This window comes from Chrysemys picta, chromosome 13 (genome assembly GCF_011386835.1).
Source record: "Chrysemys picta bellii isolate R12L10 chromosome 13, ASM1138683v2, whole genome shotgun sequence".
Lineage (NCBI taxonomy): Eukaryota > Metazoa > Chordata > Testudines > Emydidae > Chrysemys > Chrysemys picta.
This window is the reverse complement of record NC_088803.1, coordinates 23,958,432-23,973,172: the sequence shown is the minus strand read 5'-3', so window position 1 is coordinate 23,973,172 and position 14,741 is coordinate 23,958,432. Positions and strand designations below refer to the sequence as shown.

The window sequence follows — 14,741 nt, the reverse complement described above, 5'->3', positions numbered from 1 at the left end:
GAAAGAGCACTTGAACAGTGAGTCACAGTAACGTGTTGTGGTGTACTGTGTTCTACTTGGCCCTGCTCTTTTGGGACCAGTTAGGAATTGGGTGATGCTTGGTGTACATTTATAACACTGTGTTTGTCACTGATCCTAGGAGTTGAGTCAGACTGTACAATAACAAGTAATGGTTGCTTTCAGGACCACCAGGCACTCCAGAACAGATGTTGTGAACTAATAAAGGTGAATTATTTTCCAAAGAATAGAATTTTATTGAGTAACTCTGTGGTTCAGCACTGGATTCATTGTTGGTTTTCCTGGCCTTCTGGTATGCCTGCTGCAGTTCCTTGGTTTTCACATGGCACTGCTGCCAGTCTCTGTCATATCCCTCCTCCTGCATACCCTGAGCAATCTGCCCATAGATGTCCACATTTCTACAACTGCTCCGTAGCTGTGCCAGCACAGTCTCTTCTCCCCACAGGCCTAAGAGATCCCATATCTCCTGTCTGCTCCAGGCCAGTGCATGTGTGGAACATATCAGCAGCATGGTCAGCTGGGCAGTTGCACACAACGGTGAAGAGCTGCTAGGTGTGCTCATCAAGATGGGAAATCAGGAGAAGGCATTTCAAATATTTGTGGGGTTTTCAGAGGGTGGGGAGGGTTCCAGCCTGTGTGACCCCAGGCAGTGGAGTTCACAATGTAACCTGAGCTGTCAGTGTCAGGCATTGTGGGAAGCTGCTGGAGAACTTTTAGGGTTGACATAGATAGCGCAGTGTCTGCACTCGCACTGCATTGACCTCAGTGCATTGACCATGGCTCAATGCCATTTGGGAAGCTGGTGTTACTGCGTCATCGTAATGGGGTGCTAACATCGGTGGGAGACAAATTCAAGTACAGACACATGCACAGCTAGGTTGCCCTCACTTTGTAGTGTAGACCAGGCCTTACTTGAAACTCTTCCTAGGCTGACCTGAAATAATCAGTTTAATTCACTGACTACAACTGTAATAAATCATTGGTTGTAAATGTGAAACATGTCTGGATGAGAGAAGTTATGTATCCAAAATATTTACGGTGGATTTTGTTTCATACGAATAAAGTGTATATGCTGTTCTGTGTGTTTAATTAAATTGAAGTCACCATCCTAATGCAGTTGGACACAAATCATGAGCCAAAAGTGAATTATCCAGTAAATAAGCAATATATCAGTCACCATTTTCTAACACACTAAAATTTACAGTTAATAAAAATCTGAAAATATTAAGCTATATAATTGCTTAAATAAATTTATGTAGTTATACTGTACCCTGCTAGGAAACAGAAAACTGTACGAAATCTAGTGTAAAGGCGCTATTTAGGTGTAAATCAACATCTTTAATGGTCATATTAGCTAATGAGAATGCACCTTTCTTTAGAAAATAACTGAAGTACAAATGGAAAAGTTGGTTAAAACAGGTTTCAGAGTGGTAGCTGTGTTAGTCTGTATCAGCAAAAACAACGAGGAGTCCTTGTGGCACCTTAGAGACTAACAAATTTATTTGGGCATAAGCTTTCGTAGGCTAAAATCCACTTCATCAGATGCATCCGATGAAGTGGGTTTTAGCCCACGAAAGCTTATGCCCAAATAAATTTGTTAGTCTCTAAGGTGCCACAAGGACTCCTCGTTGTTGTTGGGTTTTTTTGGTTAAAACAGATTATTTCAATTGAGGCTTTCCACTTGGGGATTTAAATCAATCCAGCCTGGCTGGAAAACATGACCTCTCAGGGCACCCCACACAAGGGCCAAGAAAAAAAACTCCAGTCTCCTACTTTTCAAACCTCATGCTATTTTGGTCCCTGACCGTGGTTTCTGAATAGCTGGGGTTAGCAACACTGGCGTTTGGCCCTGGGATGCAGTGAGCAGCAGGGAGGGAATGGCTGGTTTTTAACTTGTGCAGTCACTTATCTACCAACAGTCCTGGGTTTTTTTTACCCATGGTCTTGGCCAGCCGAGGCCAGAAGACACACTCATTAGGAGAGTAATTCATTCCCATCATGGGATTATTGTGCAGGCAGCAGGCAGGCAGCTATAGTGAGCCCAGAGTGGCTGGCAAAGGATGGGTTGTACCAAACAAACTAAGTTTTGGAAGCAGATTGGTTTCTTGGAAATGGCCAGGGGACACCCCAGGGGGGAACCTCAATCTCCTCAACTGTCACAAGACATGGAAACATAGGAGAAGCCTGAACAAATGTATGGGGAAAACACCGCATGGCCCCCCACCCCCTCTGGACAGTGTGTGCAGGAGAGCTCCTTTGAAGATTTCCCCCCCCCCAAGGCAACTGGAAGAGAGCTGCAGCTAATGGTGGCGCGGGGCATCCGTGAGCTCTAGCTGCTCAGTGGAACTCTGAGGCTCTGATAACATCTCGAACGCCCCAGGCTGCTCCCTCCCACCCCCCAACACACACTGCCCCAGGGAAGGCTGGCAGCTGTGGGGTCACAAGGGAGGGGACCTACACTATATTTACTGTAAGCTCTGGAATGGGGAGGGGCAGGAGGCAGGGCTCAGAGCAGCATGGGCATCTGCCCTGGGCACTTAGAGCAGAGTCAGCCCCAGCATGATACTAGCTAGTCTAGGGTTACCATATTTCAGCAAGCAAAAAAGAGGACGGGAGGAGCCCCGCCCTAGCCCCTCCCACTTCCCGCCCCCCCAGAACCCCCAACCCTCCCCCCGTTCCTTGTCCCCTGACTGCCCCCTCCTGGGACCCCTGCCCCTAACTGCCCCCCAGGACTCCACTCCCTATCTAAGCCTCCCTGCCTCTTGTCCCCTGACTGCCCCAACCCTTATCCACACCCCCACCCCCAGACAGACCCCTGGGACTCCCACGCCCCATCCAACCACTCCCCACCCCCTGACAGCCCCCCCCAGAACTCCCAACCCATCTAAACCCCTCTGCTCCCTGTCCCCTGACTGCTCCGATCCCTCTCCCCACTCCTGCCCCCTGACAGCCCCCCCCCCAGAACTCCCAGCCCCCCACTCCCCCGCTCCTTGTCCCCTGACTGCCCCCTCCTGGGACCCCTGCTCCTAACTGCCCTCCAGAACGCCACCCCCTACCTAAGACTCCCTGTTCCTTGTCCCCTAACTGCCCCCTCCTAAGACCCCCCCCAACTGCCCCCCAGGACCCTACCCCCTACCTGTACCCTGACTGCCCAAAACTTTTTCCACTCCCCCCAAAAAGCCCCCCCCCGTTTCTTGACTGCCCCCTCCAGAACCTCCCTGCCCCTTCGCCCCCTTACCCTGCTGCTCAGAACAGGGTGTTGGGCTCTGTGCGAGCGGGACACGTGGCTAAGCTCCCCAGCACAACAAAACCCGGTCCCTGGCCCTGCACAGTGCTGCCGGACCGGGCCGCAGGGGAGAGCTGCCCTTGTATCAGCACAAAGTGCTCTCGCTCCCGTTTTGCTATGCTGCATGGCAGAAACCGCTCCCAGTTGCAAAAGGGGAGGGCTGCACTTTGTGCTGATACACTTGCTCAGAATGCAGGGCGGAGCTCCTCTACAGCTGCTCCGGAGTCCAGCCCCGGACTTTCCTGCAGCCCTCCCAGCCGCTCGCTCTGCTCTGCCGGGGGAGGGGGGAAATCCCGGACATTTTGAGTGCTTTACAAATTCCCCCTGGACGCTATTTTTAGCACAAAAAGGAGGACATGTCCGGGTAAATCCAGACGAATGGTAACCCTAAGCTAGTCTGCAGTTGGCGGGCCAGTCTGACCAGCTGAGATTAAGCAGAAACTGCACAATCCCTCTCACCTGAAAGATACCTGGATCCAAATGCATTTGCAGAGTGTCTGAAAAATCCCTCTCCTCCATACAATGCAGCTCGCAACCAACCAGAGGATGGAAAGCAAGCACCTATTAGCCAAGGGCGACTGAACCAAGCTGATTAGCATGATGCAAATAAACAGTTCACCTCCAAGTGACATGCAATGGAGGCTGCCGTTTATGGAATATTTCTGGTTGCACAGTTTGTGTTTCACCAATGCTGCTCCCAACTCCGGAACTGTACAAGGACCTCCACTGCACAGTAGTGTCTTGGCCCTCCTCTACTCCTTCCTGGGAGCAGGCACAGATATTTAAATCCTAGGGGGTTCTGGTTCACCAGCTCTCAATGCTTTCCTCATTGTCCTCACCTAGCTGGGCCCAGTCTCCATTCCTCTGGTTCTCAGCCCAGTCCCCTTCACATTCTGCACCTCAGCTGCCAGACCCAGTTTCCCACTCACCACCCCACCCCAAGGCTTCTTGTCCCAATCTGCTCCCCTGCAGGTCCAGCGCTTATCCCCTCTGCATTCGAAACAAGCAGCTGCCTTCTCCATGCTGCCTAGCCCAGCAAGGGGTCACTGAGAGCACAGGAGAGGCAGACTCCCTGCTCTCAGTGACCCCTGAGAGCCGGCAGATGCCCAGAGCTGCAATTGCAGTGGAAGTCCTGTTCAGCCCAGTGGGCCCAGTGACGACAGAAGCTTCTGGGAATGTCACTATTAAAATCAAAGAAGTTCCTATTGAGCGTGTGCGAATTGGGATTTTTTTCAAGGGCTTATAATTTAGCTAAATGTGAGCGGATTTTCACAAGGATGGCAAAAGACACATTCCTGGCACAAAAGCCAACCCCCTGGCAACTTTCAAGTGCCTGCTCCAAAGCATGGTGGTGCTAGAGCTACCCAAAGGGAAGGTCTCTAGTCTCTTTCTTGGAAACAGAGAAACCTTTTTGGATGAAATTTTCCAAAAAATTCAGCTTGAGGCAGATACCAGGCATGTAAAATTTCAGACCGAAAGGTTAACGTTTGGTAAAGTTATAAGCAACTGAAAACAAAGGCTTACAATGAGAATTGTTCAGCAACCTTAATAGGCGGGGCTAGTCTGAACACATTCATATTCCTAGACTGAACAACACGGTGGTACAGGTTCTACTAGCAAATGGCTCCCACAGCAACTAATCTGCTGTGTCTGAGGTTTAACTGCAGAGGCTGACAGACCATGCACATGTAGTCTTCACGTTTTGCCTCTCTTTACCTTCTTCCTCGGTGTTTTGCTTCCTCTTTTTCCTGGATTTGGAGTTCTTCTTGTTTTTCAGATCCAGAAGTTCCTTAATGCGCTGGGCAACTGAAAATCCAAAGCACGGTTAAGTGAGTGACGCAAAGCAGACTGAACACGCTCCGCCTTCTTCACCTTATAGCATGCATGTAGTGACCCAGCATAGACAACTAAGGACAAAGGACAGCAAGACACCAAAACTGCCCACAGACATCAGCAAAAGCAACCTGCTCTGGTGCTGCACGAGGGGGCAGGCTGGCCCCAACTGTTCAGGGAATGGATGCTAGGAGAGCTGGAGGTCATGGCTGGGGAGATGGGGAAGAGGAGAATAAAATCTATTTAAAGTGAAAGAGCCTCTAGGAACCTTGTATCTGTGACACTGGTAACAACCAATTCCTGAAAGGCCTAGGCTAGGGCTCAGAGAGATCGTCACTGGAATCCCCTGAACAGGAAGGATACTGGAGGGCGGCTCCAGAATGTCAAATCTCCTTCCGCAAACTTGTCTTGCTTACAGATCAGCTGCACTCTCCCCCACCAAACACTGCCCCAACACTGGTTAGCAAGACTGACCTAGTGATCCCACTGGTCCCTGCAGCACCAGAATCTTGGAAATGAGAGGAAGAAAGTCCTGCCCAAGACAGTTTACAATGCCTCCTGGTTTGTTTCTGCCCTGGAATTTCTGGCCAAGGAGAAGCCCAGAGCTGCTACACCCATGGGAGGAAGCACTAATATTCAATGCTCCATCTAGGAGGGTGTTTATGGAGAGCAAATGCTTGAACTAAGGTTCCAATTCCCATTCCATTAGACTCTCTACCCTCACTTATCCAGAAAATTCTCCTCTGGGACTGAAAGCTCCAACAAAAATGATTAAAGGTCTAGAAAACATGACGTATTGAGGGAAGACTGAAAAAATTAGGTTTGTTTAGTCTGGAGAAGAAAAGACTGATGGGGACATGATAACAGTTTTTAAGTACATAAAAGGTTGTTACAAGGAGAGGAAGGTAAATTGTTTTTCTTAAGGAAAACTGAGGACAGGACAAGAAGCAATGGGCTTAAATTACAGCCAGGGAGGTTTAGGTTGGACAATAGGAAAAGCTTCCTAACTGTCAGGGTGGTTAAGCACTGGAATATATTGCGTAGGGAAACTGTGGAATCTCCATCATTGGAGATTTTTAAGAGCAGGTTAGACAAACACCTATCAGGGACGGTCTAGATAATACTTAGTCCTGCCATGAGTGCAGGGACTGGACTAGATGACCTCCTGAGGTACCTTCTACTCCTATGATTCTATTATTCTAATGCTTGAGGAGAACCATTGGGAAGGTCTGAGCAAGTGTCCTGCAGCCGTGTTTGCATTAGGTGAGTGCGGGGGAATATCCTTTACAACCTGAATCAAATCCACAGGACACTTTTGGCTGCACTTGAAATTTGAGATCCTGGGATTTGTCCTCACTGAACATCACAGGTTGGCAACACAGTGCACCTGTGTTCTTCAGGGGGGGTGTACATGACAGAGGGCAATAGGCAAAAGCTAAGGCTGTGAATACCAGTTTCTGCAGCACGCGCAGGGATTCTGCTGGGAAGAATTTCTACATAAGCCCTGGGCCAAGGATCGCCCACTGCACATGTGGGGCATACTTGATATTTTTGACAGAATGCAAACTTTCCCTAACCCAATGCAAGGTCAGTCCTACAGGGATCGAGCACCAGCTGTTCCCTTCCCTGAGAGCCTTGCTTTGCATCTGAAGTGCTAAGGCAGTGGGAACTTGCCAGAATAAGGAGCCCAGTCAAGTCAGGCCCACTGACTCCAGTGGGTGTAGCAGCTGCTCGGTGCCTCTGGATTTGGCTCTGGGGCTCCAGCGGCAGCACTATCCTTTAACCTCGGCATACAGCCAGTTATCACCGGGTGCTGTCTTTAGGGGGGTTGGGCAGCATCTCCATTACATCTCAAACAGCCCACTCTATTGTACTTTGTTCTTAAAGCTTCTACTCTTCCTCACGTCAGTCTGATCCAGTCAAGTGTGCTCTGTAACTTATAAAACTAAACCCATCTAAATCAGAGACCTTTGGGAGGAGTGTAGTCTTGTGAGGAAAGGACAGGACTGGGAACCAGGAATTCCAAATGCTGGCCTGACACAGGCCCTGTGCCTTGGACAAGTCACAGCCTCAGTTTCTTTGTCAGCAGAACACCCCATGGGAGAAACGATTCGAGCACTTCATGTGTGGTAGTTATGACTGCAGAAGCGTTGCTCTTGAGCACTGAAGAAGTGCCTATAAATACCTTCATCGTTAGCACTTAGTAATTTTGCATGGGGTTCTGATTATATCTGTCTGAGCCCCATACTGAAAGTGGGAGATGCCGCGGTATGGATGGGGCCAGCGACTGGAGGTGCACCTTTGCTCGGAGGCATGCTGTTCCTGGCATCGTGGGGTGAGGCTCTGCTTATCGCACACGTGGGGCTGCTGACAAAAGCCTTTGTCTTGTCAAGGCTGGCCTCAAGGCTGTGTGCAATGCAGCTGTCACCGTGTGGGTCCCTGGTTACCTCACCCACCTTGTCTCTCAAGGCTGTAACAGTCAGAGAACCCCTGATTAGACTGTGTCTAGAACTGATATACGCCAACTACAGTGGCTTGTATTCTTTCAAGACAGAATGCTCCTTACAAGATGTGCTAACTACTTCTGTTAAACCTTGTATTTTGCTGTGAGACTAGGAGTACCTTTGCCAGGCCTGGGGAAGAGCTCTGTGTAGTTTGAAAGCTTGGCTCTCACCAATAGATGCTGGTCCAGTAAAACATATCACCTCCCCAACCTTACCTCGCTAATATCCACTACTGCATACAGCCATTTGTTTTGTCAGATACAAGCTAGAATCACTGGGAGAAGGCCTGACAGCAGCTGTGCTGCATGATGGAAGGACTTGCTTCCTATTTCTCTTCATAAAATGCAACCACCTTGGCACTGGAAACTAATTAAAGGAACACCCATTTGCCTGTGACTGTTTGAGAAGTGTTTACTGCACAGGCCCAGCAGCTCCTGGGAATGGCACAACCCTTATCCCTGCCTGTTGATAGCAATATGGCTGCAAACCTCCCAGGAGTTTGAGCATGACGACTTACCAGTATTACTAATCAGTAAGGCTGCGAATCATTCATGGTTTCCATGACCTCTGTGAATTTTGCGGCGGCAGGTGCGGCTAACCCCAGGGCCATCCCAGCATCTGAGAAAGCCCCAGAGCCAGCCGCAGTGGCCGTTGCTCTGGCAGCCCCAGGCAGCTGGTCCCTGGCACTGCCCTGGAGCAGTGGTCCGGGCCCAGTGGTGGCAGGCAGGGGCCCGGGCCGCCCCCTGCCTGGACCACCATCGGCAGCAGGCAGGGGCCCTGACTGTCCCCCACCCGGAGAGGCGGCAGGGCCCTGGGCGGGCCCCCGGCCAGAGCAGCAGCCGGGGGCCCCAGCCCAGCCCCCCAGCAGTGGCAGGAGCCCTCAGGCTGGCCCCCCAGCAGCAGCAGTGGGGCCCCGCGCTGCCCCCGTCCCTCCCCCAGGAGCAGCAGTCCTCAGGAGCGCTCCCCTCTCAGCAGGTAAGATTTAGTCACAGGTATTTTTAGTTAAAGTCATGAACAGGTCACGGGGCCGTGACTTTTTATTTATTGCCCGTGACCTGTCCTTGACTGTTACTAAAAATACCTGTGACTAAAACATAGCCTTACTAATCAGTATCAGGGTTACAACCTCCACCAGCTCTTGCCAGTCCTCCTGCACAATGCAGTTAATTATAACATGCCCCATAGCCCCTCATTCAGAGGGTATGCCACAAAATATGGACCAAATTCAGCTTTCAGATACACCAGTGTAAATCTGCAGTCCAGTGGAGTCACTTCAGATTCACACCAGCATAAGGGAGAGCAGTCTGTCCCTCTCTAAGGCTTTGTCTACACTAGCACTTTTGTCAGTCAGGGTGTGAACTCCCCCCCCCCACACACAACCAACATAAGTTTCACTGACAAATGCGCCGGTCAGGACAGCGCTATGTCGGCGGGAGATGCTCTCCTGCTGACATAGCTATCGCCACTCATCTGGGGTGGTTTAATTATGCCAATGGGAGAGCTCTCTCCTTCCAGCATAGAAGGGCTACACGAGAGGTCTTACAGTGGCGCAACTGCAGTGGTACAGCTGTGCCAATGTAAGGTCCATAGTGTAGACATAGCCTCAGTGTTTATACCTGATACTGCCCAAATAATCAGACACTGCACAGTAACAGCGGAGTTGCATAGGCCCGACGCTGGCCCAATGCTTGATGGTGAATTTCAGTGCCATTAAACAGCTGTTGTGATGTGTGAGGCACTTACTGTTTTCATCATTGACCTGGTCGAGATGGCGGTAGATGTAACCTTCCAGGTAAGACTGAAATTTGGGTGATGGGGAAAAAAAGGCCAGACTGATGGCCATGAGTTCCCAGCCCCACGCCAGACTTCGGTAACACATATTGTCCGTAGTCTGCCTGATCAGCTGTATGTACAGTTCATCCCGTAAACCCTGTATGCTCCAGCACTTGGTAACTGTGACCAAAGCCACATGATTTCGGTCCATGCGGGCCTGGCGGTCACCCATGTAGATCTGCACCAGTTTAAACATCTCACATGCTTCCTTTTTAATGGTGTGGTTGCTGGTGATGAGCATTGGCTTTTTGATGGAGCCTCTGTTCCAAGAGAGCATGTTGGAGATGGAGATCCTTCGGCGGAAGATGCCCTGAGTGTGCATGTTCAGGTTTTTGGAAGCCCAGTCTGCCATGCTGAGTTGAGAGATGGGCTTCCGTAATGTGCTGTAGGGAAACTGATACCCCATGCTGATGGCAGGCTGTACGCTATTCTCCTGCTTGGAGTCTGACTCTATTGTTCCAGGCTGCAAGGGAGAACAGACAAGTTACAATCAAAAGCATTTTAGCTGAGTGTCTTACCCGAGTGAGGCAGTTAAACAGCGTCAGCCACCCAACCTCCAGGAACTAGTTGTGAGCAGAGAAAAAACATATTTTGGATGCAGTCCGTTGCTGGGATCTGGACTCCTCCAACAGCCCCCGCTGACAGCCCCCGGGACACGTTTAGGGACAAGCCCACCTCCCACTCTGTGTCCCTTGCGGGGGTGGGGAAACAGAACTTATCCCCAAAGCTGGCCCAGGACTCCAGGTGTCAACCCAGACAGCAGGTGCTCCCTCACAGCCACTCAGCTCCCATCTCCCTCTCTCCTCTTCACACCCTCTGCTCCATGTGGGGGCCAGCAGAGCTGAGAGCTGCAGGGTGCTCAGGAGCGTAACTCCCAGTTCCTTTCCTTCTGCAGCCTCTGCCTCCCTTTTCTGCTGCTCCAGGCCTATCGCTGGAACCCACCCATAGTATTTTCCCAGCTCTGGCAACAAAGCATTATAAACACTGAGAAATGTTCAAAGCAAGTCAGCTTTTGGGAGGGCTGTATCTTGAGAACACCTGCACCAGGTGATCCCAAATTCCCATCACACATTCTACTCCAGGCCAGTCTATCAAGACGTGGATTTCTTTCATCGGCCAGCAAGCCGTGTTCCTCCCCTGGAGTATCTGGGCTCTGTCTCTCTGGCACACAGTACCTGTTGTACTCCTAGACAAAATGCTCTATCACCTCTTGCTATCCAAACCCCGCTTCTCCCTACCTTGCTGAGGCTCCCTGAGAGGACACAGCCCCACACCTTCCTCCCCACAGCCAGCACACACTCATCATCCATGTTCCCCAGCAACCCATGCCCTCCTCCCCAGTGAATGTGGTCACACATGTGGCCCTTTCAAAGTGCCTGTTCCCCACTTTATGGCCCCCACTGTCCACACAGACCCCAGGAACCGCCTGTCTTTGGCTGGCTTATGCTAACTCAACCAGTGTCTCACAGCTGGGTTACGTGCAATAAGCCACATTATCACACATGGTGGGAGGGCTCTGGTCAGGCTTAGCATCATACACGGGGCAGCGGCAGGCCAGCTCAGGCTGTCCCAGACTACTGCCAACAGCATTTCAGGCTAGCCAGTTTTCTGGACTATTGTGTGCTTTTCCTTGGCTCCCGCAGCCTCCCTCCTGGGAACCATGACCACATCTACAATGGAGAAGGACTGGCTGCGACAAGGAGCCTGGCCAGGGTCTTCGCACATCTATTTGGGTAGCAAGGCTGCGTAATGATGCATCTAAAGAGAATCCCCTGGGAGGAGACGCTGGGCTGTCTATCGGAGGACAGTGAGGTGCAGCGTGATAATGGCCCAGGCAGAGGCCCAGGGGCAAGTGCTCTCATCTCCCCTGCAGGTCAGGGAGGACTAGCTGAGAGAGACCAGGAAGAGTACTGCCTTCTACCTGCCCCCACCTCCAGAGAGATCCAAAATGAACCTCAACCACAGACCAGGGAGATGTACCCAACGGCCCTAAGAGTGCATCTGCACTGCAGCTGGGGGCGAGCCTCCCCGCCTGGGTAGGCAGCTCGCGCTAGCTTGACTTGAGAGCACAGTTAATTAATCCGTGGCCTCGGACCGGAAAGGGGCTGTTCTCTCTCCCAGGAGTGCAGCTGCAGGAGACTGTGCGAGATGCAGTGTTCAGTCGAACACACAGTGCCTCTGAGTAGACTCCACAGAGACTCAGTGAGGATGAACTCATGAACCTTCATCAAGTAGCTACCCTGGATTTGTTTCTAATAATCCACCGGGTCGCAGACTCCAAGACCCAGACAAGATCATTTCACGTGTAACTGTATTTAAACATACAGTCAGCTGCACATTGACCCCGGCACCACCTCCTTAACTCCCCCCAGCAATGGGGCTCTCAGCATGCCCTGAAGGTCGACAATTCTGGGCTATTTCTCACTGGATGGGAGGGAACAGTGGAGCCCCGGGCCTGCAAACAGAATGCCCTGCTGCTGCCCCGCTCCTGGTGGTAACCATGGCATTGTACCACAGGGAGAGGATCTCTCTGGTGGGGCTTTTTAGAATCATAGAACTGGAAGGGACCTCGAGAGGTCATCTAGACCAGTCCCCTGCACTCGTGGCAGGACTAATTATCTAGACCATCCCTGACAAGTGTTTGTCTAACCTGCTCTTAAAAATCTCCAATGATGGAGATTCCACAACCTCCTTAGGCAATTTATTCCAGTGCTTAACCACTCTGACAGTTAGTTTTTCCTAATGTCCAACCTAAACCTCCCTTGCTGCAATTTAAGCCCATTGCTTCTTGTCCTATTCTCAGAGGTTAAGAAAAACAATTTTTCTTCCTCCTCCTTGTAACAACCTTTCACATACTTGAAAACTGTTATCATGTTCCTTCTTAGTCTTCTCTTCTCCAGACTAAACAAACCCAGTTTTTTCAATCTTCCCTCAAAGGTCATGTTTTCTAAACCTTTAATCATTTGTGTTGCTCTTCTCTGGACTTTCTCCAATTTGTCCACATCTTTCCTGAAATGTGGCACCCAGAACTGGACACAATACTCCATCTGAGGCCTCATCAGAGCAGAGTAGAGCGGAAGAATTACTTCTTGTGTCTTGCTTACAACACTCCTGCTAATACATCCCAGAATGATGTTCACTTTTTTGCAACAGTGTTACCCTGTTTACTCATATTTAGTTTGTGGCCCACTATGATCCCCAGATCCCTTTCCATAGTACTCCTTCCTAGACAGTCATTTCCCATTTTGTATGTATGCAACTGATTGTCCCTTCCTAAATGGGATACTTTGCATTTGTCCTTATTGAATTTCATCCTATTTACTTCAGACCATTTCTCCAGTTTGTCCAGATCATTTTGAATTTTAATCCTAGCCTCCAAAGCACTTGCAACCCCTCCCAGCTTGGTATCATCCGCAAACTTTATAAGTGTATAAACTCTATGCCATTATCTAAATAATTGATGAAGATATTGAACAGAACCGCACTTAGAACCGATCCCTGCGGGACCCCATTCATTATGCCCTGCCAGCATGACTGTGAACCACTGATGGGAATGGTTTTCCAACCAGTTTTGCACCCACCTTATACTAGCTCCATCTAGGTTGCTAACCCTAATTTGTTTATGAGACGGTCAAGCAAGACAGTATCAAAAGCTTTAGTAAAGTCAAGATATACCACATCTACCGCTTCTCCCCTATCCACAAGGCTTGTTACCCAGTCAAAGAAAGCTATCAGGTTGGTTTGACACAATTTGTTTTTCACAAATCCATGCTGACTGTTACTTATCACCTTATTATCTTCTAGCTGTTTGCAAAGTGATTTCTTAATTATTTGCTCCATTATCTTTCCCAGAAGTTAAACTGACTGGTCTGTAATTTCCTGGGTTGTCCTTATTTCCCTTTTTATAGATGGGCACTATATTTGCCCTTTTCCAGTCTTCTGGAATCTCTCCTATTTTCAATGACTTTGCAAAGATAACTGCTAATGGCTCAGGTATCTCCTCAGTCAGATCCTTGAGTATTCTAGGATGCATTTCATCAGGCCCTGGTGACTTGAAGACATCTAACTTGTCTAAGTAATTTTTAACTTGTTCATTCCCTATTTTAGCCTCTTCTAATCCTACCTCATTTTCCCTGTACATTCACTACATTAGACATCCAATCACCACCAACCTTCTTGGTAAAAACCGAAACAAAGAAGTCATTAAGCACTTCTGCCATTTCCACATTTTCTGTTGTTATTCCCCCCACGAGTAACGGGCCTACCCTGTCCTTGGTCTTTATAGATGTTTATAGATCAAACTGATCTATAGCCTATAGATAGGTGCTTATAGATCAAAACCAACACCTCAAAGTCTACCTGGACGCTGAAAAAAGTGACCAGTGCGGGGCCATGTACTCTCTAAAGCCACCCCATCTACCAAGATGACAGCTGCCCTCTGTACCAGTTCTAGCTTCTGGGCCAGTTTAAGATGTGGCCTCATGTGGCTCGCATTGCGTTCATCTGATGCTGAAGTGCAAAAGCACGGATGAAGTTAGAGAGCCACATCTAAAACACAAGGACATACCTTTGCAGCCAGAGGCCCATGGAACCTGTCCACCCTGTTGGTGATTAGCAATTGCCCTCTACATCCCTTTGGGATCTCTCAGATAGGAAAGAACCCTACAGCCGCCCCACCAACTCCACCTAAAGCTCAGACGAGCCAGCCACACCTCATGATCAAGGGTATGGAAGGCAGCTGGCAGATCTAACAATACCAGCATGGACACATGGTCATTGTCTGCGGTTAGGAGGCAAACACAGAAGAGCACAACAAGAGAAATCTCTAAACCAAATCAGGTACGTAGCTTGACTGACCTGACCAGCGAAATACTGAGAGCTTTGTCTTGCCACAACCTTCTCAATAATCCAAAAAGGGAAGGTGCAACTCTGGCTAGTCTGTCAGTATGGGGTGGTTTCTTGAGCCACAGATGAACACAGGCCTTCTCCAAGGCTGGTGGTATCTTGCCCTTCTTAATGGAGGCAAACAAGGACCCGTTCTTCCCTGGCTGGCCTTCCCCAGTCAGAAAGGACATGGTTCTAAAACAGACTGTGGCTCAAAATCCTCCAACAACTCCAGAACCTCAGTGAGTAACACTGGGCAAGACTCACCAAGTAGATCCTTCCTCTGTCGCCCTAAGATCCTGCTCCACAAAGCACATTTTTAAAGGCTCACCCCCCTTTTTTTTGCATCACAAAGAAACAAAAAAAGCCACACGCATTTTTTT

The 14,741-nt window shown here is 49.7% G+C and overlaps 1 protein-coding gene across 8 annotated transcripts in view; it reads right to left on the bottom strand.

Moving 5' to 3' along the window:
* Positions 1–14,741, bottom strand: part of LOC101941845 (rho GTPase-activating protein 39-like) — a 134,444-nt gene that overhangs the window by 27,136 nt on the left and 92,567 nt on the right. For 5 of the 8 annotated variants that reach the window (XM_005295454.4, XM_024105119.3, XM_065565647.1 and 2 more), the window contains 2 exons: positions 9,385–9,937; positions 5,021–5,110 (listed from right to left, as the gene is read on the bottom strand). In XM_005295454.4, the coding sequence (XP_005295511.2) occupies positions 5,021–5,110; positions 9,385–9,937 (643 nt within the window). The remainder of the gene's footprint in view (positions 1–5,020; positions 5,111–9,384; positions 9,938–14,741) is intronic. The other 3 variants (XM_042854948.2, XM_065565651.1, XM_065565648.1) reach the window with 1 other exon arrangement.